This window comes from Toxoplasma gondii, chromosome IX (assembly GCF_000006565.2).
Source record: "Toxoplasma gondii ME49 chromosome IX, whole genome shotgun sequence".
NCBI classification, from domain to species: domain Eukaryota; phylum Apicomplexa; class Conoidasida; order Eucoccidiorida; family Sarcocystidae; genus Toxoplasma; species Toxoplasma gondii.
This window is the reverse complement of record NC_031477.1, coordinates 3976428-4001456: the sequence shown is the minus strand read 5'-3', so window position 1 is coordinate 4001456 and position 25029 is coordinate 3976428. Positions and strand designations below refer to the sequence as shown.

At 48.8% G+C, this 25029-nt stretch overlaps 1 protein-coding gene across 1 annotated transcript; it reads right to left on the bottom strand.

Annotated features, from left to right (window-relative positions):
- TGME49_290960 (pyruvate phosphate dikinase, pep/pyruvate binding domain-containing protein) lies at positions 1-19205 on the bottom strand. Its single transcript, XM_018782129.1, has 24 exons — positions 16722-19205; positions 15433-15483; positions 15034-15064; positions 14484-14562; positions 13635-13968; positions 13177-13241; positions 12232-12348; positions 11754-11891; positions 11157-11303; positions 10299-10390; positions 9601-9765; positions 9247-9352; positions 8854-8925; positions 8114-8335; positions 6997-7447; positions 6197-6422; positions 5153-5386; positions 4022-4124; positions 3325-3475; positions 2818-2963; positions 2040-2232; positions 1438-1518; positions 820-1001; positions 1-503 (listed from the first exon to the last, which is right to left on the bottom strand). Exons 1-24 carry the CDS (start codon positions 16981-16983, stop codon positions 432-434), a joined length of 3720 nt encoding a protein of 1239 aa, XP_018636453.1. The 5' UTR covers positions 16984-19205; the 3' UTR covers positions 1-431.
- Positions 19206-25029: the final 5824 nt, after the last annotated feature.

The following is a 25029-nucleotide window of genomic DNA, read 5'->3' as shown; positions in this document are numbered from 1 at the left end:
GACGGTCCAAGATTCTTCGGTTACCAAAATCGCCACACAAGGAAGCGACGAAATAAAAAGTGTCTTCCCTTCAACTCCGACACCGGAAAAAAGCGTCTTTCATTCGCGCGACGGCCCATCCACCACGACCCAAACCCTTCGACTCGTGTAAACATATATATATATATATATATATATCGATGTTGATAAGTGTACTCGCATATATACATATGCATGTGTAAATTTACGTGCCTATGCGCAGAAACACGCTGGTTCTGTTGGGGATATCCTGAAATGCGAGAGATACAGATGGACACGCAAAAGACTGCGTTTCGAAATGCGTAGGTCCACTCTGCTTTGCCGTAGATCCGGACTGGCATTGATTAACAAACTTCCTCTTGACAGTTCGTGACTCGTGCCCTCCTTTCACCCCACTGCATGCGATTCGCCCTTCAGTCGGAAACAGGCTGCGGCCGAGACTGCACTACCCAGACCGCGTCTCCGGAAATCACGCCTTCCACGTCCTGCAAGCGATTGAAAACACAAAGGTAAGGTTGTCTCGAGAATCCGTTGAAGCTGGATACACACCCCACACTTTCGAGCAAAGAAAACCACTGCAAAGAAATCATTCTCGCCAGTGCGCCTCGCAAACTGGTGAGCTGGCCTATCGTGGTTCCGGAGAGAAATGCGCGCCTGTCTGTGCAAAACAACAACTCCTCGTAAGAAATACGAATCTATCGAGAGACCTACGTGCATGCACATGTTTGGATCTCTCTCTGTACATCTATATATACTCTTTTACACGGTTACAAGCCGAAATGGAGTGTTTTCTTTGTGTACCTGCGGACCCTCCAACTCGGCCTCAAGGGCTACAGCGACGCCTGCGAGTCTGTGAGCAATATGGACTCTGTACCCCAAGTCGTGAGTCATCGGCTCGATGGTGTAATCCATCACTCGCGACTTGACGAGGCTCGAGGGCGTGAGTTGAGGAGTCGCCTGTTGCGTGGTTTTTCCTTCGCGCACTGAAACAACACGCAGGCAACCGAAACACCGGCAAAGTATCAGAATCTAAAGATGTAGGCGAGGTCTACCGTGTACCTCCACCTCCAAAACATAGAAACCCGATAGGACCACTTTCAGGATGATGCAAACTGAGGTGAAGACGCGGTCCGCTCAACAAAGTCGATCGCACTCATGTACAGCTCGTGAAACTACGAAAACCATAACGAATCGATCGTGACGCGAAGACTGTGTAACAGGAATCGAGTTCCCCCCAACAAATGCGACACACGCGCTGTCGAGTCCAAGACGAACGGAAGGCACTCCACCAGAACAAAATACAGTTGAACGCTCGTCGAGCTAGCTGGGGCTAGCTGGCCCTCCGGAACCTAGGTATTTCATATCATTGCCACTGCGGAGTGTTTGAATATTTGTAACAAAAACTCTGACGACACTTACGCGCGATGAAACTTCGATTCTTGGGCATCGCGGGCACCAGGGAGGTGCTGTAGTTACAGAAGGACAACATCGTCATTTCGCCTGATGAAAAAGGATATATATCGACACCCCAGCAATAAAGGTCCATGTGACCAGAGACACGTACTCCCATTTCAGCGACAAACATATGCACCTACATATTCATATCCTCATATATATTTATATATACATGCACATATACCGACATATATATACATACGAATATACATATATATATATATATATATATACTCACATATCTCTACACTGATGTATCTGTGTATTCGCATAGTCCATATGTGTACAAATTCGTTATCTCTGACCTACGAAACTCACACGCACACACTTGACTATTTCATGGATACACGTACACCTATACATTTATATGTGTCTACATGTGCTTGAAGAGGAAGTTTGGAACAACGCAAGCACCCTCAGACAGCGAAGAGTGCATATGATTCTTCATATTGGCATTCACGAGAGCCGTTGAGCTTCTCGAGGTCTTGAAAACCGATTTTTCCGATTCACTTTATGCTGCATTTTCCCTCTTGTTTGTCCACTATCGCAAGGCCTTCGTTCTTTACCTGTCGCTTTGTTCACAAGCATGCGGTAGGGCGACCCGCGGGTGCCCGCGCTCGCGAGAGTCTCTCCCAAGCCCGGACAGATTTCTGCGTAGAGGCGATGTTTATCTTTTTCGAGAGGGTTGACCGTGTGAAGAATGAAACTTAGTTCTGGACTGACCAACTCTTGAATCAAAACAGCCATGCAGGCTTGGTGCTGAAAACACACAAATGGAACATCTCACTCAACAAAAATCCACTTCTTTCTGCCGACAACGCATTCTCTTACATAAATACATATATATATATATATATATATATATATGCATGTATTTATATGCTGCATAGGTAAATGTACCTATATATATATATATATATGCATGTGAACTCTCCAGTGTGTCTCCAGGTGAACGCATGCAGACAGAGTTGTGGTGTACGAAGCGGGATTCCATGGAAAAGATAAGTGAATACTGCAGGGACGGAAGAGAAAAAGTACAAAGGACAGAACACACAGGTGAAATCGTCACTTTCAGTTTCCAGCTCTGAGGAGTCTTGCAGAAGAAGAGTTGAGAGAGCCGACAAGCACACCAAGCAGGCACCTAAAGAGACGAACGGAAGGCCAGCCCAAAAGAAGATTCAGGCACGAGACTCTGGCGTATGACCTCATGGAGAGACGAGGACAGGGGCCGCTTTCGCTCGACTTTTCTGCATCAGAGTGGAGACACGACGCTGGGTCTGGACGTCTTTCCCCTGTGGGGCGCAGAGTTGAGTGATACAGTCCTCGTGAGACTGAAAACCTGACCTGAGGCACACCGGCAGCGCGTCTCGCCAGAACTGCCCTGCGAGAGTAGAGCGACGCCCAGACTGTAACGACAGCAGACCGGAACGCGACCGCGTCCATCACAGACACGTTCGCGACCGATTCGTACAGCCCCGCCGCCGACATGCCTGAAAAAAGCAGGGAAGAGGACAGAGAAAAACAAGAAAGACACGGAACTAACGCAAACGGCAGAGGGATACAGCATGCGGGACGCCACAAGAAGCCGCAACGCAGCCGGAACACACGAAGGCGAAAGAGAACGACGTCAGGAAAGCAGGCACGGGGGGAAACACGAGACAAGCAAAAGCGGGGGAGAACCGAGAAAGAACAGCACGAAAGCTGCAGTTGGCGAGGAGACAGAGGAGAGAAGACAGCGGAAGGAAGGTACACAAGAAAAGACAGAACAAAAAAACGGACAGCAAAAGAAAGAGAAAAAGAAAAAAAAGAACAAGAAAGAGAAGGACAAGAACGAGAAACAGAAAGATTTACCTTTCAAATCTTCGACGTTGGCAGAAGAGCGAACCACAAGGCGAGAGCGTGTGCCAAAGAGATGGACGACGGGCAAAACGATTTCCTCAGGAAGATTCAAATGCATGATCAAATCTTGGAGTTTCGCAACTGCCTCGTCCAACTCTGAGCCCTGGAAAGCGAAACAGAACGCATTCTTCCCTCTCTCTAAACGTCTCCGTCCCTTGAACAAGGCACGTCCTTACCGAGAAAAAAGAGACACATATGCATGCAGGCACTAAAAATACATCCCCACATTTATATATATATATATATATATAAATCCTCACACGCGCGTCTACTGAATCCGGTTTCAATATGCCACCCTGGCGCGAAAACGCATACGGGTCTGCGACCATATCTCATGCTGGGACGCGGTCTCTGTCTGTCTCCCTCTCTCGCGCGTGCGCGTTCCCTTTCTTCCTTAGTTGCCGTCTGGAAGAAGCGACGGCTCGCTTACAGCGAAGCGAGGAAGAACGCGAGCACATGAAAACATAGAAACACACACAAGACAGAGGAAACACAGAAAAACGTGTATCTGCGAGAAGCAACTTGCCACGCACGGCCTTGTTTCCTGTCTGGCCAGAAGACGTAGCGAGTTCGGGGATGTTCTCGGAACTCGAGAAAGATCATGAAGAACGTCAGTAGTGTTTCCTAGTGTCTTTAGAACCGAACTCACGGGAGCAGAGGTCTCCAGTTTCTCGATGAGACTCTGAAACAGTTCTCTTTCTCCTTGTTGCTGAATTAGCCACTCGGCAGTGCCGTAGGGGAAGGCCAGACAGCTGGGGAATTCAAAACAGCGAGAAGGCAGGGGACGCATGCGGGAGACAACCCAACATTGAAAGTGGAACCCTCGAATCCGTGCAATTCGAAAAAGGCAGATGTGCGCATGCACAGGGAGTCAACGGAAGCAGACGAGACGGGGAGGCAACGAGAAGGCGCCAAAAGGAATGTCGGGAACAACAGTTTTAGCCAGAGTGCCCTCTACGTTCTCTGGAAAGACGGAGAGGGGCGGCAGCAGATCGAATCCAGAGTCTCGGATCTACAGCAGACTCCGACGGCCAAAACCGAGCCTCTTTTCGGCCACTAAAGAAGACAAAAACTGGGTGGGGAGAAGGCGTTCAACGTATCTTTCCAGAGCCTTCCTTCCACACCTTTATGCATCCACTGGTACGTGCAGATCCCAATGTGAATGCAGACGCGTAAGCAGACTGGAAAGACTCGTTAATGAGCTCACCGTGGCTTTCAGAGTGACTCCAGACCAACAGACGTACACAGACACAGATAGACACACCAGATCGCCTGTGGCACTGGGACAGACAAACACAAAGTCATAGGGATAGAGAGAGTTCGACCGAAAGCGAGGCATACAATCAGTTACATACACAGATCTAAATAGAGACAGCTAAAGACAGAGGTAGGCACATAGGAACAGGAGGTAGACACAGATATAGAGACTGATATTTCGATACATAACAGATGGTGACATATGGACTCAAAGAAACACAAAGGAATCGACTTGCCAGCCAATCTATCCGAAGCTATCTACGCATCTGTCCACCTAAACATCTATATCCATGTGCAGAGATACACAGACAGGCGCACATAGCACGCACCGAGATACACTCATATATAGATATAACAGATAAATATAGATGCACATAGACAGACACATCAGATATGCATATACTCATATATATATATATATATATATATGGATACGAAGAGATATCTGTGGAAATGGCAGAGCACAGGTGCCTCTGTTCTCTAATTTGTTTACGGGCAGACGGATTTTGGAGAAATTTCTCACTTTGCCGCTTCGAAAACATTCATCGGAGCGTGACAGCCGCGTCCGTTTTCGTTTTTTGACTCGGCCTCCTCGGCTAATATCCGGAGACGCGCGCAAGTCGCTGCCTTTGCTCCACAAGTTTCGAGAGTCATCTCCCTGGCAGTGAGGGTGGCGGGCGGAGAAGGAGAGGCGAGAAGAGAAGAAGAAATTGCAGAAGAAAATGGATAGGACGGAGACGGTGAAGAAATGAGCAAGCTGAAGAAAAACGCAGAGAACGAATACACCTCAGGCGCCATCGGCTCTCAGTTGAGGGCTCTGTAACATATGGACTTGTCTACCAAAGTTCCTCTACGTATCCAGTACCATTGTATTTACATCTATATCCATATATATATATATATATGCATGTATCTGTATACATGTGTGTCTGTCTGTCGGTCGGTCTATCGCTCTACATGCAAATATATATATATATATATATCTGTTCATATCTGGATCTCTGGTAAAGTGACGATGAACATCTTTTGTTACTTGAGTTTCGTTTCCCTCTCAGTGCCAACAGTCGTTCGTCCTTATGTTCTCCAGATACGGCGTTGTATGAATACATAAATCTACACTGATATAAACATATCTACATATATATAGGTATATGTGTATGCTTTCAACACGGGCATGCATTTCTCCTGACGAAAGCATCCTGAAACGTTTCGTAGGGAGATAAAGTGGAGAGCGACGTTTCTGTAGGTATCTCGGAAGAAAAGGACTGCGTTGATGCACGACGTGAAGAAGAGTAGGACTCTTTACAGTTTTTCTAATTACCCCCAGTACAATGGTACGGATCACACTCGAATGCGAGTAGCAGTTTCCGGGGCGCTGTTGATGAGACTGTTAGGCATGGACTCTACACACGACGCCTCGAAGATAATTGATGCGGAGGCACATTGGCATCGTAGGACGTTGAACTCCTCACCGCTTCTACCTCATTCTGTACGCAGTCCTGGGGGTGTTCGCCTCCCCTTTCCGTGCGACGTGTAGAGTACCGCCTGGAGTTTTCTGCAGACTTACGGCGGATTTTCCTCGTTTGAAGTACCTTTCTCGTCCAAAGTTTCTTCCTGTTGACGCTGTCTCTGCAGAGCCTCTGTCGCTGTTCCTCCCTCCAGCACCTGGAAAGAAACAGACTGTGCATCTGCCGAAAGAGAAACGATTTGACCCTGCGACGCTGTGATAGCCTCAAAAGCCCCTGGGTCTTGACAAGCCACAAACGGGACGCCTTTCTGACGCGCTCGGACGCCTGAAAACACGACAATACGCAGACATTCGAATTCATTTCCACTCTGTACATAATACACGCACCGTTCTCTCTCTCTCTCTATATATATATATATATATAGACAGATAGATATAGATATAAAGATAGATATAACATGCTCTCCCTATCCATGTCCACATTACATATTGAGATGTATCACGCTTTCTACCGCTTTCGATATACGATGAATCGTTTTACGTAGCGTTCGCTCTCTTTTCCTATCCTCATGCATTCACACACCTCATGTTCTCTGTATCACTACCTGTACATATATATATATATATATATTATTCTGCATGGATATCTGTGCACAAGTCTTCTCGTGTCCTTTACATTATCTGTCGCACTTTTGTCATTTTTGATTGAAGTTCATCTGTGTATAGGTATGCACCTTATCTCCCTCTGCAGATGCCTAGACACAAGTAGACGAATGCAGGCAGATACGTGGACGCCCGCGCGTATGTTTATGTGTACGTCTCCATTTGTAGAAAAGTGAGATAGGTAGATACCTATTAAAAAACACAACTAGACGCAATGAGTTGTGTACAGTGTGTACCGAGATGACTCAGGATAGGGAGATCGTGGCCGACGACGATGGCGACGACTCTTGCGTTAGGGCCGTCGAGACCTGCGATTTCTTCGTCTCCACTTGCGCATCTCGCAGCGAGAATGATTGGGGGGGAATCGGCAAAGACTTCCTTCGCTTTTTCCGTCACGGTTTTTTTCTCTTCTCCGAGGCGTGTGAACTTCACGTTCGGCGTGCTGGGCTCGAGCTGTTGAGAATTCTTTTCAGACTCGGGAGAGCTGCATGCGGCGCCCAGAGGGAGGCCAGAAGCGCGCAGAGAAGATGCGGAGTGGCTTCGCCGGATACAATGAAGAACCGCTTCCTCCAGCGTGTCGAAAAAAAGGAGAGAACCGACAGCTTTGCCAGCGACCAGAGTGTCGTACGGCTGCAGATTCAGACGCACTTGGATGCCGCGAAGCAGCGCGCGACAGAGCTTGGAAATCTGAGGGCAGAACAGACAATTGGATGAGACCGGTCGCCAGCGATCCGGGACCCTCGCTCGGAAACCAAGACAGAGAAAAAGGAGAAGACGCAGGGGCAGAGAAACGAGGGAAGCAAACCTGAAGACGGAGATGGCAGAGGTGACCGAGAAGAAAATAGGCGAAAAGCCGAGGAGAAAAGAGTGACGAGACTAAAACGAAGAAGAGAAAACAGATGCGCCGAGACGGGAGCGAGAGAAAAGAAGAGCGAGGAGAAAAGAGAAAAGAACATGGGAGAAAAGAATCGGAGAGAGCAGAGAAACCAATAAAAATCACAAGGCGCGTGCGCCCACTTCAGTCCACACAAACACGGCCGTGGTATACACAAATCAGCATGTGCATTCGGAATCGACACTGAAGTATCAAATGAGATAACTCTTTGCGAAAAGGAACATGTAAGCACCCGCAGCATGTATCGATACATCTATCAACATACGTGCATATACGTATAAATATATATATATATATATATATATATATATGTGTGTGTATGTATATGTATACACATAGAAATATGTAGTAAGTAGATGTATTAACCGAGACAGGTGCACAGGTCTGTTTGCACAGTTTATTTGGACAGGTGTATGTCCGTGGATGCTTTGTCGCACACGGATGTTTCTTTACTTTACCTGGAAGACGACGCTGGATCGAACGACCGCTTCTGAGAACACTCGCACAGCGTGCTCAGGCAGCTTGAGTTGCGCCCCGAGAGCGAGAGCTCTGGTGGCGAAGAGAGCGATTTGCAGGTCTGTGAAGTCCTCGCACAGACGCCGGCATCGGTCCAGCGAAGCTTTCAGAATCAAGTAGTCGTCTCTGGAGTGAAACGCCTGTCTCGCCAGACCTGAAAACTCCTACACCACGCAACAAACGAACACAGACGCGAATATCCGTATGCATGCGCGCACATATATACAGGAATATACATACACATGAGAATATGCACGCGCTTCCATTTGGGGACGCGTGTACCGAAGTTCACCTTTAAACGCATACTCCACACTCCGTCGACATGTTCGTCGCGCCTCAGGTTGTCGATGGAGAGGAAGAAACTGGTTGGTGGACGGAGTGAGTGAAACAGGGACTTTGGATCTGAATGCTCAGCGAGAATACCGAACGAAGGCGAGTGACTTAGGTGTGCCACTGCACCGTGTACTTCTGACATCACCTCCGGTTCGCAATTCGAACAGACGCTTCAAAGGTCGCGACCGTTTGCGCCAGAAGAAGGAGAGGTGCTCTATTCGATCAGAACTTGTTCTGAGAGAACGAAGGCAGTGTCGTGTTTGAAGTGTACAGGCACCCGGTGAAGAGAGCAGCCGTTTTTACTGATGAGGCAAGCACCCTTGAGCTGGAAGATCTCCCTGACACTCACGTTTGCCAAGGCTCGGCACTCATCGCGCTTGATTCCACTGATGCGGACATTCTGGACACCCAGAGAAAGAGCCTGAAAACACAAACGGCGCTTACGCAGACGCACATACTTGTCGAAGCATGCGCAACCACACAAAAAAACAGGTCTAAGGGACAGACGCCGAGACGTCTATCGATAGATCTCCACACACGCGCATCACTATAACATACATATAGATATCTAAACATATATATATATATATATATATTTATATATATATTTATAGATATGTAAAAATGGATAGACTTCAGCAGCAGCCGACAGATATACGTGTGTGTCTGCTTGCGTGTCGTCCTACGGATAGGTTAAGAGTGTTCTAGAGGAAAGGAATGAAAAAGAAAACATTTTTCTCACCTCGAGAGCTTCAGCCCATTTGCTGTTCGGCTCTTGCTCAAACAGCGCTTCGCTGCGACTAAGAAGCACGAAGGCAACGTCGTCCAGCAAGATTTCTGCCAGTCTCCTGCGAGAGAAATGTTTTAAAGTCCATGAAAATCGAGAAACTGAGAGTCCGTTGAAGCGGAAGACGGGAGGCAAAGCTGACAAAGCAACGAAACAACAGAGTGGCGAAAGAAAGACCCACCGAAAACAGAGAAAACTGACTTTTTCTCTTTTCGCAGACGGCCCCTCCTCGCCGTTTCGCGGCGTCTTCCCTCAGTCTCCTTCGATGCGAAGAGACGAAAGAGTAAGCATTTGGGGGGAAAGACTCACATTTCCTGAACCTGGTGGATGTCTTGGTGAAATGTCACTGCGCAGCTGTCTCTCAACTGGCAAGTGAAGGCAGCGCGTAAGTCGGCGCACACCGACAGAGTAACGAGGAGTTTCGTGAGTCCCGCGTTTGGGTCATCGCTCCGAGATTTCGACTCCAGAAACCGACTGAACGCATAAGAAAAACCAGCAAAGACAGCGGATCGTCTCCTCTTCCAGGCTCTCCCTCTGCCCTTCACTTGCGGTTCATTCAGAGGCAACGCGCTTTCGGCGTATACGCAGAGACTCCAGCGTCTGCACCTGGGAGTCGATGTACAAGAAGATCACACCCAGAGGGAGACAGGCAGCAAGACGAACGTGCACCAAGAGAGAGCCGGAGCGCAACTTGCAGACAGAGACAATCTTGAACCCTCGTTTTTTCGAGACGCAAGACATGCAGACTCAAGAATTTTCACGTCCGAAACACACACACACATATAGACAGAAAGAGAGACAAATAAGGACGCGGCTTCCTCGACATGGGCACACCCAGACTTGACGAATTCTATCCAAAACAGGTGCACATCAAGAGAAAGAGATTTCCTTGTCTTTTTGGTACGGATTCGTGCAAGAGCCTCTCACGTCTCCTCCACAGACACAACCGACGAACTCCTCTCTGAAATGGCACTAAGGAACGCACTAATCAAGAGTTTCATACGGACTTTATAAGTTCGACAGCCCGCGGATTCTCCTGCTGACGAAGATCTACGAGGCGCGTCTCCAAATCCGTGGCATTGAAAAAACGCCGCAGTTCCTGAGAAAAGTTCATTTTCAAGAACGCAAAGCCTGCAATCTCCGAATCCACCGCATTCACACCTCAAACGCCACCACTTTGTACGCAGACGAACATAAATTCTATATGTTTCTCTATCAATTCACATGTCTGTGCATTCGCAAATATATATATATATATATAGATATATATATATATATATTATCCCTATACATACGTACCAATGTATGCATTTGCTTATTTGTAGAAATACACGCACGTATTCATTAACATGTATATGTATATATATATATATATACATATATATATTTATACGCATAGCATTTTGTAGAAGTTACGAGATGCATAGGCACAGATGACCTGTGTGTGTCTACGTTGTCTTTCCTTGGTTGTTGAGATTTTTCTAGTTCTCTAGGAAAGACAGTTGAGACAAGCAGGGATTGAAAGAAGGGGGAGAAGAAACTCCGCATGTTTCCCTCTTTTCGGGAAGACTTTTTAGTCGAAGAACTCGGGTCCAAGAGCCGTTTTTAAAGAACGAATTTTTAAGAATTATTGGAAAAGTAGAGCCTGGTGGAATTTCCGTGCTTTGAAGAGCTTGTGTGCTTGCTTTCTCCTGCCATCGTGGAAGGAAGTTTTTCCCCGTTTTCCCAGGGAAACTGTACAAGAGAGTGTTCTCTTTGCAGCATTTTGTCTTGGTTTTGGTCCACGTTCCTCTACTTCCGAATCCCCCGCGGAATCCTTTTCCTTCAGACGCTGTTCTTCGCGACGGTCGTTTTCCTCCACATACATCGTAGAATCGCTCGAACTCGACAACAAAGGCGTGAGGATAAGCACTGGGATTGGTATGGAAGCGACGGAGGAGATTCTCGGCCGTCACCAAGTCCTCCGGTCCTGCGCAGCGGTGCAGCTTGTTCTGCAGCGTGTGTTTGATTTCCTGAAATGAAAAAGCGAGAAAAACAGAGGAGCGCGAGAAAACTGCACGGAAGAAGATGAGGCAGTGGAGGCAACAGTGCGTCTCCAGAGAAACCGAGACCCAGTCGACGCGCTTGCAGGCAAAGAAAAAAATGGGGGCGGAAGACGAAGGAAACGAGGAAGAAAAAGATAAGCGCGAAAGAGACGGAGGAAGACAGTGAAGAAGAGACGGAGGCGCAAGAGAAAGCGAAGCAGCAAGTCAAAGCAGGAAACCAAGCAAACGCAGAAGTCGACGAGAAAGGGGAAAGACAACAGACTCAGACAGACAGAGCGAGACAACAGAGAAAAACAAGCACGAGAAAATGAAAGAGAGAATCAAACGACACAAGAGGACGAAAGAATCGAGCAAGCGGAAAGAAAGAATTTACAACGAGAGAAGGAAGAGGAAGTGAATAAGCAGGAAAGGGCCTACATTTTTGAGGTCGGAGGGGATGTCGTTTCGGTGTGCAATATCTCGAATTCGCGTGAGCGGTTGGGAGGCCGTAAACGGTGCCCCGAAGGACGGGAGAGAAGGAGCAATGGAACGCGCAAGAATCCGAGTGGCGTCGGCCTGCGAAAAGGGGAGAAAACACTAAAAAGGTCAGAAAAAAAAGGAACGGTAGACCCGACGGAACAAGATTCGCGCGAAGGCGAAAGTCGCAAGGAGACGGAAGAGAGAGAGAAGAGTGGAGGCACAGAGAAGAAGAAGAGACAGAAAAGCTGACGAAGGTGAATAAAAACAGACCAGGAGGAACAAAAGAGAAGCAGACAAGCAGAAGAAGAGAGAACAGCGATGGAAGCAGAAGAGCGAACACGACGAGAAGCGGACGCAGTGGAGAGGTCTCTGTCGACTGCGGGTTCTTGAACAATGAGGAAGGGAAAAAGCGAAAGAAGAAAGTTTGGTCGCGTACCATGATGTCGTCTCTGCCAGACATTTCCTGCACGATTTGTTCCAGAATAATGCACAGTTCTCGTGACAGACTTGCATGGTGATTCGGCCGAAAATGTCTCCCGTCCTCCGTGCAAACCTGGATAGGAAAATCCAAGAAAAACGCGTTTCCGTGAATCTAGGGACGTCACTTATCAAAAACAGGAAACAGAGAAAGTCTAGCTTCAGTTGTTCTCCGAAAACTACATGCCGCAGGGACAGTTCACATGGTACAACAGCGACTGTCTTACCATCTTGTTTTTCAACCATATATATATATATATATGATTATATATATATATGTATGGATATATATATGGATAGATATATATATATATATATGTATACGCATGGATGCATATGGATATGTATATTTGCTCATGTGCACAAAAACACAGACTGAGCGCCGCAGAGGTTGATTCCGACAACTGCCAAGAGAGAGGACTGTCGGGGGGGACATTAAAACGAGAGCGAAATAATAACAGGCGACGATGACACCGCGAAACGGCCGAGAACGACACGCAAAGCGCATCGGGGGAATGCACGCACTCTCTTGAAAATAATAAGAGACACAACTTGAATCTCACGCCGTGTCTGGACACACAGGCGAGGTTGCAAGAGCGAGTTGACGAACAGGAATTTCGGAGACGGACTCGACAGTGAGAGACACAAAGGGAAACTGAGAACGCATGAGAAAAAAAAGAGAGTTTGAAGGAGACGAGAGACTATGGAACACAAGCGGATTCAGGGCAAGAGAACATTTGGAGTGAGGGGAATTACGGTTGGACAAAGTCAAGCCTCCTCGAGATTTGGGATCGGGAAAATTCAGGAGAAGACAGAGTGCGTCGCAGAGGAAGACGAATAGGATAGTTACAACGATGCAACGGCAGAAGACTCAGAGGAAGCGAAAGCAGAAAAACCAACTTACGATGTCGCCTTGAGAGACGAAGTGAAGGTAGATGCTGCAGTAGGCCAGCGAGTCGATGAGGGTCACTGAAGAGGGCGCAGATCAAGCAGAGTGTCGGGATTTTGCGTGTCTGACCGTCGGCATCAGCTTCTCTCGTCTGTCTGCCTTGGTCTCTGACTTTTGACGGAATTTAACAGCATTTACCTCCTTCCACTTCCACGCGTTGTTACGTCTCAGAGCACCAGCACTCACTTCCTTCTTCTCTCGAACCGCGCAGATCTTCCTCGCCTCCCTCTCTCTGTCTCCATCCTCTCAGCTGCATGTCATCCCCCTCCAATCTTTCTTCGCAGTCTTCTGAGCTCCCCTCTCGCTTCGTGTTTTCTTCTGCTCCCCCTCTTCTCTCTCGTCTCTCCTTCTTCTCGCCTCTCCGTTCCCCGTCTCTTCTTCTTCTTCTCGTTCTTTGTGTCTCTGGTCCCCACCTGTCTCCTGAGGGTTGCACCGGGATTTCCCCTCTTTCAGCGCGGCGGCGAGGACGTTCTTCACGACTTCGAGTTTTTCTCGCCAGCTCCTTGCGGTCTGTTCTCCCTCGACGAGGCGCTGGAGGGCCGAGGAAGGCAGAGTCGCGCTTTCTGGACCTTCCTCGCTTCTCTCGCGCGCCTCCCCCTCCGCGTTTTCGGGCACCCTTCTCCCGACAGAAAAGGGAGAAATGCCTCCCAAAGAAGAAGTGGAGGGAGAAACGCTGGGGGAAGACAGCAGATCCAAATGAGAGGACAGACGAAGCACCGGCGACGCTGCCGTATCCGGCGAACGCCCCTGAAAAAGGAAAGAAGGCACGAAGACAGTCGCGTGTGGAGCGACACGAGACGCAGAAGGCGAGACGAGGGGAACGGCCACAGACCGGACAGAGGGAGCGAGAGAAAGAGCAAAAAAAGAGGAGACAGTGAGAGAGCGGGAAGAGAAAACGGAAGAGCACGAACGACAGAAGGTCGGCCAGAGAAAAAAGCATAAAAAGAGAGGGAAAAGACGATTGCATGTCACGGAGAGACGGAGACGGGAGAGAGAGAGGAAGGCCGGAAGAGAGAGAAGGGGAGGAAGAGAAGCTGAAGGAGCAGAGAAAACAACGTAGAGCAAGAGGAAACAGATCGCTACAGGTGGAAAGTCTAGACACGGAGACGTCAGCGAGGGACGCCTGAGGCTGAAAACGACGCTGGAATGAAAGCGAGAGAACTGGAAATGGAGACCCCGGCCACCACACATGTGCCGAAATGGGAGAACTGGAGGAAAAGGCGAGACAGAACAACACTTCGCAGATCAGGCGCAAGGCTCACCATCCAAGTGGGCTGTTGTTGCTGGTCTCCAGCTACTGGGGAGAGTTTCAGGCCGACTGTCCCGGCTTTTGACGCAAGTCTGCGAAAACCGGAAAATCCGTCACGTTTCTGTTCCTCTGTCGTTCTCTCCAACTCACTTCCTGTATCGGTTTTGCCCCACCCTTGAGAATCCTCTCTTTCTCGTTCTTCTTCACGAAAAACTTCCGTGCAGATGCCCCTTCACTACGCTCTCTCCTCTTCTGGCTGCCTATTCGTCCTCTTCCCTCTTTCATGTCCCTCCACGTCTGTCTCGCTCTTCTCCCTTTCAGCTCTTTCTGGTGTCCCCTGTTTCTCCTTTCCTCTGTCGCGCAGTGCTCCGTTTCTCTTCCTGCGTCGAGTTTACGTTCATCTCTGTGTCGCTAGAAAAACGTATCTCAGGCGTTCCCGTTCGTCTGTCCACGCTTTGCCCATCCCTGGCTTTTTTCCTTGACCAGAGCTCGTTCCCCCGGCGTCCCGCGACCCCAGAGCCGAGAGGTTCTTCCAACACGCGAGTTCAGCTCGCTGTACTTACACCCAAGGCGTCGTCTCGCTCTGCCACTCGCCTGTACAGACAGCCAAAGAGAGAGAGACAGCCGCATGCACCGCCCTTCGACAGGTCCCGCAGAGATGCCAGCGAAAGAAAACAACACCGTCAAGAACGAAGGAACGGCAGGAGACACACAAAACAGAAGGAGAGAGGAGAGAGAGAAAGGGAGAACGAAGGAAGGAAAAGAAGAAGGAAAAAGAGTGAAAACAAGGAAGACGTGGATCGCGCAAAAACGAAGAAGCCCGCGCGTAAGACATGGCCTCGCGAGAGAGGAGAGAGAAGAATGCAGGGGGACAGAGGGAGAGGAGAGATCAACCGCCACCTCGAGAGAGGAAAGAAAGCGGAGAACGAACGGTTCGCATCTCTGTAAAAGCAGGAACTCACCGAAACGGCTTTTGTAGATGATGGGAGAATCTGTGCAGATCTTGCGATTGTCTGGCATTGTCCAACACCGGAAAAAGAAGAAAAATGAATGAATCAGCAGACCTTCTTCTCTGCGTGCCCAGCACCTCATTCGCTCTCTCTTTCTTCTGTTTAGCAACGAGCCAGAGAAATCGTTCAAACGCCGTCGCTTGTCCATCTTCACAAGCGCATGCATGCGTAAATAAATGCAAATACCCATATACATGCATATACATACGTATATATATATATATATATGTTTGTGTAAAGGCACGTTCTTTTGAGTGGTGAGATGTTTCATGCTAGTGGACGAAGGGAAAAGTCAGGGGAGATGGTTCAAAGAAGACGATGTTCTCTAAAGCGCGTTGCGAGAGCCGGGAGAGGTTCTTTTCTCGTCCAGCATCTCTTTTTTCTCCCTGTCTGTGTCTCTGTCTTTCTTTTTTCAGAACATGTCCATCCCCTCTGCTGCGTCTGTTTAATGTCAAAGCTCGCTTTCTTCGTCTCCATCACCAGTGCGCCCCTCTCTCCACGTTTCTCCGTCTACAGTGCGGAGCACCCCAGAGCGCAGGTTGCATGCATCTGGCAACTACCTCGACGACATGTAGATATAAGATTGTAGCTGGTTCCGAGAAGATCTTACACAGTGTGCCTTTGCATTTACTCAGAGCTGTACAATTTACTAGCGCATGTGTAACTAGAGAGGCACACATGCCATTTTACAGAGTTCCAAGATCTCTCCTCGAGAAGAGAGGCAGGCAAAAAACAAGCGATAAGTGTCTTCTCTCTGTTTTCCACTTTCCAGGTGGTAGTATATCGTTGCATGCGGCAACTCTGAGCAGAGATGCAGAGTGTGAGAGAAACGGGGTCCTTACTCGCTTGGGAGGAAAGGCATGAACGAGAAAGCAGAGAGGATGTCAGGGCATTCGGAATCGTGTTGGTTACACCCTCTTCCCCTTCTTCTGCCCGGGCCAGGTTTTTCTGTTCCAAAGCCTTTGCTCGGATAGCAAAGCATGACAACCTGTATCTGGATACAGATGTTTACATGTGTCTACGTGCCTGTACGTATGCATATATACATGCATATATTATATATAATCACATATATATATATATATATAATCATAACATATATATATATATATATATATATATATGCACATAGAGTTGCTTATCTCAACACGTATAGATATACATATATACATATATATATGCATATATGTGTGTGCACTTTGTAGATATCTCTGGAGAGTTGTTGCTTGAGAAGCACTTACAGATTTGCTCCCAGACGACGTAGTCCCGGTTTTGACTCATAATGACGAATTTGAATTCGACATCTTGGTTTCTGGGGACGCGGACGCCGTCTCTCGACTTCCAACGGGGAAATGTGTCAGGTCCGGTCTCGAGCTGCAGGGCTGCATGCAGACTCCAAGAGCCGAGAGCAGGGACGCTCCCCACGACCCACAGCGTCTGTCCAGGGTGCGTTTGAGAGCAGACGCACTCGAACTGGACGCCGACGTCTCCCGCCAGATGCATTTTCAGAGCAAGGAAACAAGTCGCCGTCCGCCGTCGCAACAGAGACCGCAGGCCAAGGCGGGCCAACAGAGGCGGCGCGAGAGGCTTCCGAGGAAGAAGAGAGAAGAGAGAGAAGAACAGAGGGGGAGAAGAAGAAGGAAAGGCGTTCTTTCAAGAGCTTCTTGGGCCTTCAAAAGCGTCTGAAGTCGACGCTGGGATGTCGAGAGTCAACGATTCAGTAGTGTGTCCTTCCTGAGTTTGTCTGTCGCTGAACATGCAGAGACGCACAAAAAAGATGTGTTGGCTGTAGTTGAATGACGAACGCGGGTTCACTGAGAAATGTTCCTCAAACTGAGAAATGTTCCTCAAACTGAGAAATGTTCCTCAAACTGAGGAGTGTCCGTGCTTCGGCAGCGTCCTTCACTCGCGAGCAGAGAGACGAGTGTAGGAGAAAGCAGGTTGTCTTGAGCGTCTCGGGCAAGAAGGCGGCGGAGACACGGCGCATCTCTCCTTGTTTGTCGTGGTGAACACGAGATCAAACGACAAAGTCAACGGTCGACCCGAAAGGTCTCTCCCTTTTCGACAACAGGAACGAACGAACTGAAATGCCTCCGGTGTCGCTTTTGTGTCCTCTCTACGGGAAACTCGGTTCCCTGCCTTGCCTTCGCTCAGTCCGTTCGCAGAAGAGTGGAACGGAGAGGCTTCGCTTGGTTCAGCGTCACGAGCGCAGACAAGCGCGACGACACACTCGGTGCATACACCCAAACTCAGTCTCTGGGTCAGGTCTCAGAGGCGCACATAGAGGCGCCTTTGTGCCGGAAAAACGGGGACCACCACGCAGAACAGACGCATGCTCTCCGAGGGCAAAAAAGGAAGAGCAGGCGAGTTCACGAGACAGAGGCAAACGACGAGGCGCTGTTTTCGCGGCGAACTCTGAGTAAAGTCACGAATGAGGCGTCCGAACGGAGGTTCGGAGATGCACAGCGACCTCCTTCGTTCACTTTTGTGAGCGTGAGCGGTCGGAGAGGCAGAGAAAGGCACTGACACAGCACGAGGGGCGTGTCGACCTCCAGAGAAGAACCCAAACACAAGCGCAAGCAATGATGCCACGAAAGGTCTGCTTGGAAAAGCGCGACTCTGTCGGACCTCTGAAGAACGGAAAGACAAAAAGCGTCAGGCTTTGAAAGCCGAGGAAGGTCCCCTTTGCGTTCTCGATAGAACGCAGTGCTTGTCTTGGAGGAAGGGTCGGTCAAAACGCGCGCGCATACGCCTCTTTCCTCAGGAAAATCGGCTGTACAGACAGGCAAGCACAGGCCTCAGAATGGTTCGGCGGAGTCGATACCGCGACTAAAGCTCCTCGTTGAATTGTTTCTTCCCTCTTGTGTTTCTTTCTTACCCCTCCTTTCCTCAGTTTCCCTTCAGAGAGAAAACGCGGGTCCGAAAGAGCTAGTTCCCAACTGGAAAAAGGCGAAGGGGATTCCACCTTTGGAGAACGGAACGTTGTTTGGCCCGCTGTGTGCGACTCAAACCGTATGGAGTCAGAACGGCTTTCTTATCCGCGACCCAGAACTGTATAACTCAAATCGAGTAAACAGGGACATTCTAGTACCTACGATACTGAATGTGACTCCAGTTACGAGATACAGACAACCAAGTTCTTTATGATTGCTTTAGCGGTACCGTGAGCTCTCCTTCATCCCTGTGCAAGTGCCTCTCATGTGTGTGAGTGACGGATGCTAAACGACTTTCGTCCTTGAATGAAGTCGTCTTCTGACGACCGGCTCTCGGTTGGAAGGAACGGCCACAAGTCCTGTGACTGTTCAGGAGACCAAGAGATACGAAGCCCACAGGAATGACGTGGTTTCACTGCTTTGTCTCGTCGCACACACGCACAGACTGGGGTGGAAAGCTCCTCGAAATGCAGACACAAAAACACGACATGCGCGGCTTTGGATGCGTCTTGAGCAAAAAGCCGGGAAAAGCCAGCGGGACTGGAAAAAGGAACAGAAAGCGAGGCTTTGCGGGGTCGCCTCTCGGTGTTTTTCATCAACCACACGTCGCGTGACGGCACACAGAGTGTGGAACGCATGGACGGACAAAGTTTCGCTCGCGGTGAAGAGCCTGCAAAGACACGCGAAGAAAAGGTGAACGCGGCGAAAACGGAAAGTTTTTGGGTCGAGCTGTGTCAACCGGCGCCTCTGGATCTAGCGATGCGACACAGCCGCCGCAGCAGCGCCTTTCTGGGTTGTCTGCAGAAAAGAAATGCGGAAAAGGGCGCAAAAGTCAAAACGAAAGTCGGAAACGGCGACACAGTGTCCTGTCTTAAGGAGCAATGGCGGATTGCACAGCAGCGTGCATGCTCGCGACTGCTTGCAAATCCCAAAGTCCACTCAAGTTTGGAGCAAAAACGGAAGGTTGCGGGCGCAAAGTGTGCAGCCACAGTTCTTCGTTTCTATGGGAAAGTGACTAAGGGCCGGGAAAAGGATCTTCGACGGGCAAAGGAGACTTGTGTCGCGTGTGTGTCGCGTTATGTGTCCGCCTGACGCTAACTGCGCTCTTCAGACTGGAAGAGCGAAACGGAACTCTCGGTCCCAGGCAAATACGTCGTGGATCAATGTATCTTGGCAGCTAATTGGCGTACACGCGCGTGCACTCTAGGCAGACTCGTAAAACTATGTTGTAGCTATGACTGAATCACGACGAATCCACCTGTCAAAAGAGGCAAATGCGAAGTGCGTCGTCTCGTCGACGACAACTCGACATGACCCACTCCTGTGCTTTCCCGATGCTCTACAGTGGAAGTGACTCCTGTGTCTTTTGGCAAATAACTTTCGTACCTTCGGAGTTCTTTTGAAACAGACGGCCATGTGAGGACTCTGGAGCTGGCGTTAAACAACGCTCGAAACTCGAAACCCAACTCATTTCCGCATGACCTAACACACACAGTTTTCCCCTACTACAGAGAAGGGTTTTCTGACAATGATGACGTTTTCCTTTGAAGTCTTCTGTCATTGCGCAGCTCCCTTTAGGCGTGCTTTACTATCGCTGCCGCGTTTCCGCGTGTTCACTACGGCTTCAAGTTCGATTTTAACCTACGGACTTGAACCGTAGGTTTTCCTTTGCAGAAAAGTGCTCTCCCTCCTGAGCTATAGGTTTTTGTGAAGAATTGCTAGCACTACTGTTAATGGGGACACGCATGTTTCTAGAACAAAAGTGTGGAACTACATAGATATTTTAATGTAGGGAACACCCCCACTCCTTTGCATCACACATGTGTCACTGAAGAACTGATGGTATCGACAGAAAATGGTTTTACACAAAACCTGAAATGACTCCTGCAAGGTCACATCTTCTTTCTTCCACGAAACTTCTTTCAATAAAAGTTATTCCACGTTGCCCGAACGAGAAATTGTGCCGCAGCCTAAATCGCGGTACGCAGTTGCCGGTTGTGTTGCAGAAAACTGAGTCACCAGAATCTCAACCCGTTTGTGAAATCATGTACGAAATGCACAGATGGGGATTTTGTCCTTTAAGATTTAAGTGCTTGAAGTGACAAAGGATGTAGCATTATGCTGTCACGCCGGATTTGTCCGGAGGATGTGGTAGCTTCTTTGTGCTCCTCAACATCATAAAATCTGTCCATGTCGCCCCTGAATGGTAGGTCCTATTTTTTTCACTTCAGGATTATCTGAACACAGAAAACCTCAAGGCGAAGCATCGAGTGTCCCTCACTGCTTGTGCAGTAGATGCGTGGCGTTCGAAGAATTTTTGGAGAGACTCGATCCTATAATTGAAAGAGAGTAGGAAACCACGCATGAACCTAAAATGGTACTAGGCGTCCCAGCCAACAGCACGCGATAGACAAACTTCTGCAGCACAGCAAGATCTCCGGAAAGGAAAGGATCCTCCGCAAAGAAACGACGGTGCCAGAGAACTCAGACTCGACCGCGCCGCTCTGACGAAACCAAGCCTTCTACATGTTTCACTGGAATGCCAACACTCAACGAACTCAACAGAAGTCCAACGCTAAGAAACGGGGAGGAAACGGCTAGTTTTTCCGCAGCAGACGCACAACGCACTTCTCAGCGAACCGAGGAACCGTGAAGAAAGTAAAACGTCATGAGCTGCAGAGATCCATCCCAAGTTGCCGGTTGAAGAAGCTTTGCCATGTTTTCTGTGACCCGAAAAGATGCAGGAGGGAGGGTGTCAGTGCCATTCAGTGTCGTCGCGGCGTCCATCGAAACGAACGGTCGCTACTTCAATTTTCGAGGACAAAGCAGAAATCGTTTGAAGAGCAGACACTTTGCTTTTGAGAGGTTACGCGGGACTTGTCAAGCGCTCAAACATAGCCTGTTGTTCTGCTTCGACTTTCTCCAGAGACCTTCGGTAAACTCTTAGTCTGGATATGACAACAAACATGCAACCATTCGCACATTCTTCTTTTGTTGTCTTGGCGTCACAGGTTGCCTCCGGGCCCCCATTACACCAAAAGTCGTTACCACTACATGACGTCTCTGTGTGGGGGATACGCAATAGAGTCGTTTTACTCAAATCAAATACACGCAGGCATTGTATGCTGTCTGTCTGAGTCTGTACCAGGTAAACTCCATGAAGCACGCCAGGAAATAATACCCGATCGAGGAAAGGCTGCAGATGTGTCTGACAGAAAAAGTAGGAGCTATCCTCGACAGTCTACTCACAGTACAGTAACCTTATTAATGATAAGCTACAACTCTGGTGTACGTATCATTACGGCTGCATTTGTGCTCATGTGGAGGAGAAAGTGAACTTCTGATATATATGCCCATTATGTCGAAGTGTCTTACGCTCTTCTACTGGTTGGCGACCAAACGAAAGAGAAACTCCCATGGGGTAGATGCTTCTTCCAACCCTATCGTCGCGGTCGTGTCCATCGATAATTCTTACCGGGCAAGTTCGGCCTGAAGTTCGCTCGCTTCTCCTCTTATCCGTCTCAGCTGTGCTGCCCTCATTCCCTTCTCAGCCTCGAGAGCGACGGTGACACCAAGCAGCTGCAGTGACCGAAATATTCGAGAGGAGAGCTTCGACATGTGAATCGTGTCACAGCTGTAATAGCGGATAGTTACTGAAGGCGAGAGGAGCGTTAAATGTCAATATTATGCCCGCCCTCTCGACAACCCGCCTTGAGTGGTCGTGTCGATCGACATGCAGCACTGAATGGTGGGGAGTTACTGAAAGTTTCATGTGCAATTCAACGAGAAAGGAACTTTTGATCAGCGGCTAAAGTGAGCAGCAAGATAGCTAGATTGTAAAGTATATAGGGTCGTAAAAAAACAACCGGGTTACAACGGGTCAGGAGATTCACTGAAACAGGGTGCTATAACGTTTGTCTGAGCCTACACAGAGATCCCCTACGCATTATGATGCTTGCAATTATCATACAAAGACGGACACTCATCGAGAAGAATGAGTAATGTACACTTCGGCTGGATATCGTAGTGGAACTCTAACACTCCGGGAACCCCCTGATGATGGATGTGCAAAATGAGAAGCACCTTGTACTGTTCTTCTTCGATCTTCTTTGCCTCTGCGGTTACAACACCAATGAAAGAATCGACAGTTTCTCCGAAGTTCCGGGCGTCTGTGAACAACCATAAAGCAATACATAGATGCTTCTGTCGCGTGCGGGTATCTTCCAGGCGGTTACACTAGAGTCATTTTTAACCTTGACCGAACAACACAGGCCGTTTCTGCCAATGTGGCTTTCGTGCCGAGTCGTCGATGTTTTGGACTAAATTAGAATATGGGATGTGCAGCGGAAGCGACACTTTGGTGAACTCGTGGAAGCGAGGAACCTCTGTATGTTTCTGCTCTATTTCTCCAGCCTTGGACTAGCGGTGAGGTAGTAGGAAGTGGGACTATCGGCGAGTACGGCTTCAGTCGTTAGAGATTTTAACGCAAAAGACATGTTGTTCGCAAGTTTCATGCAGAGAGTTGTACCGATAGAGTGCAAGAAAGGAACGCCACAGATCGCAGTCGTTGCGTAGCGCCGGATGGCATCAGCAGGTCACAACAGAAAACTGTCATATGCAACAAGTGCTCACTCGCTGCAAAGCTTGACATTTCGCGACTCAGAAAATGCGCATCTTCCAAGTGGTCTTCTGGCAACGCGCGAACTCGATTTGTTTGGTCTAAAACAAACATGACGTTCCCGTCCTCATCGGGGAGAGTGGAGTCCGCTGCAACTTGAGACAGACTTCCTTCCATCGTGTGTCACACCTTCAGTGCTGTTGCACACACAGAGTAACCAGCATGACACCGATACTAAAACACGCGAATCCTCAACCTGGTCTCCCCGGCGTCCTCAGCCTGGTCTCCTCGACATATCAACTCTCTACAATGAAGACGACCCTAGAAAATGCAGATGACGTGGTCGTGTAAGACAACTCCGTGTGTACCCTAAAGAACCATGGCGCGTTCTTTTCGTAGAGACGTGTCTACTCTCGAAAACGATTTCCGCGAATGGTGAGTCTGAACAGATTGAACCGAAGGGGCGAATGGTGACTACGTTTCGCTGGACGCGCAGGTAAACGCCGCACGCATGTAAAAAGCCCTCGGCTTCCTGCGGGGTTCTTGCATGCATCATCGAAACGTTTTCGTCGTGTAGTTGACACTCACACTGTGTACCCTGGGAGGGAGATTTGATCACTAAACGACACGCGAATCCACCAAAACGTTTACTTCTTTCGTTTACGGCTTGCAGGTAACACAACAAGCATCTTCTGGCAGCGCGTTGACGCAAGAGATGATTTGTGGAGGTTCCATAGATCTCCAACATAGTTTATTGCAGCCGTTTCACAAGACAGCGATTTGCAGGCACATACGCGGGCGAACACAGTGCTTTCCGAAATATACGCGAAACTGGAGTGGGAATAACGACGCACGTAGTAGCTTGTATTTCGTTGCGACTGCAAGCATGACCTGCAAGAGGCGTCGACAAGCTACAGGGGTCACGTGAAAGATGTTTTGTCGTGCTCACGTATATAGCAGCTGTGTTTACCAGCGCAGCAAGTGAACAAAACTTTCTGGTAAACTCTTGCTGAAGAATGAGGGGATCCTCAGCCACGATCGAGGCACTGGAGGACCTTGAGTATCCGCGTATACTACAGAGACAAGGTAGCCACCTATGCGATGCGCTGCATGCCGTGCACATACCTCGATTATCTTTCCGTACACTCTCTCTGTGGAGAAATGGAAAATCTATTTGTCCCCATTCATCTTTTCTCCGAATTACTAGGTGCAAGGATTAAAGGTCTTGGTTAGGATCCACAAAGGCGAGATCTGAGGCGTATGCAGGGATTAGAAGATAGAAGTCATGTATACCTGCTACAGACAAGAAGATATCCTTAGTGAATTGTCTCGGGTTTTGTGTGGAACGGCTGCTGCATCATCTAAGTCGCGATATTGGTTCACTACTGTTGCAAACACCAAGAGAATGGCTTCCCACAGTCACTGACGGTGCGGATCAGACCAAAATAACACTCGTGCCCTCGGAACGGATTGTTGGAGAAACACTGGGTACGCGAGGCTTTGCATTTGCACGACCCTACGAAAAACGCAGACTACCAAGCACTGCCACTCTTTTTACACTATCTCTTTCGCTTGGAACACCATAGGTATATTAGAAGTGAATCAGAGGTGAAAAATCGAAATGGCATTGGCTACTTTGCAGCTCCTTCCCTGTCGCTTCGCAACTAGACAGTACGCCGCAGTCCGACCGGAAGGAACTTTGCAGAGAACGGATAATCGTCAGAATCAAAAGGGGAGAGAAGGGGACAAACTGAAGATCTGATCGCAGGTATTCTGAGTTGAAAAGTATGGTGCGCGCAGAAGATGCCGAGTGGAGGCGATCGAGACTCTCCAGCAGTGTTTCCCTCTACTTTTTCATGGGCAACATTGCGTAAAGAAGACAGTACGTGGCCAATGAATTGATTTTCCACCCTCTTCACTTTATAATGGATTTGACACGGCAAATCTGTCACCGCTCCAGCGTCCGTCCACACTCACAAAGAAGCAGACGTCGGCCCC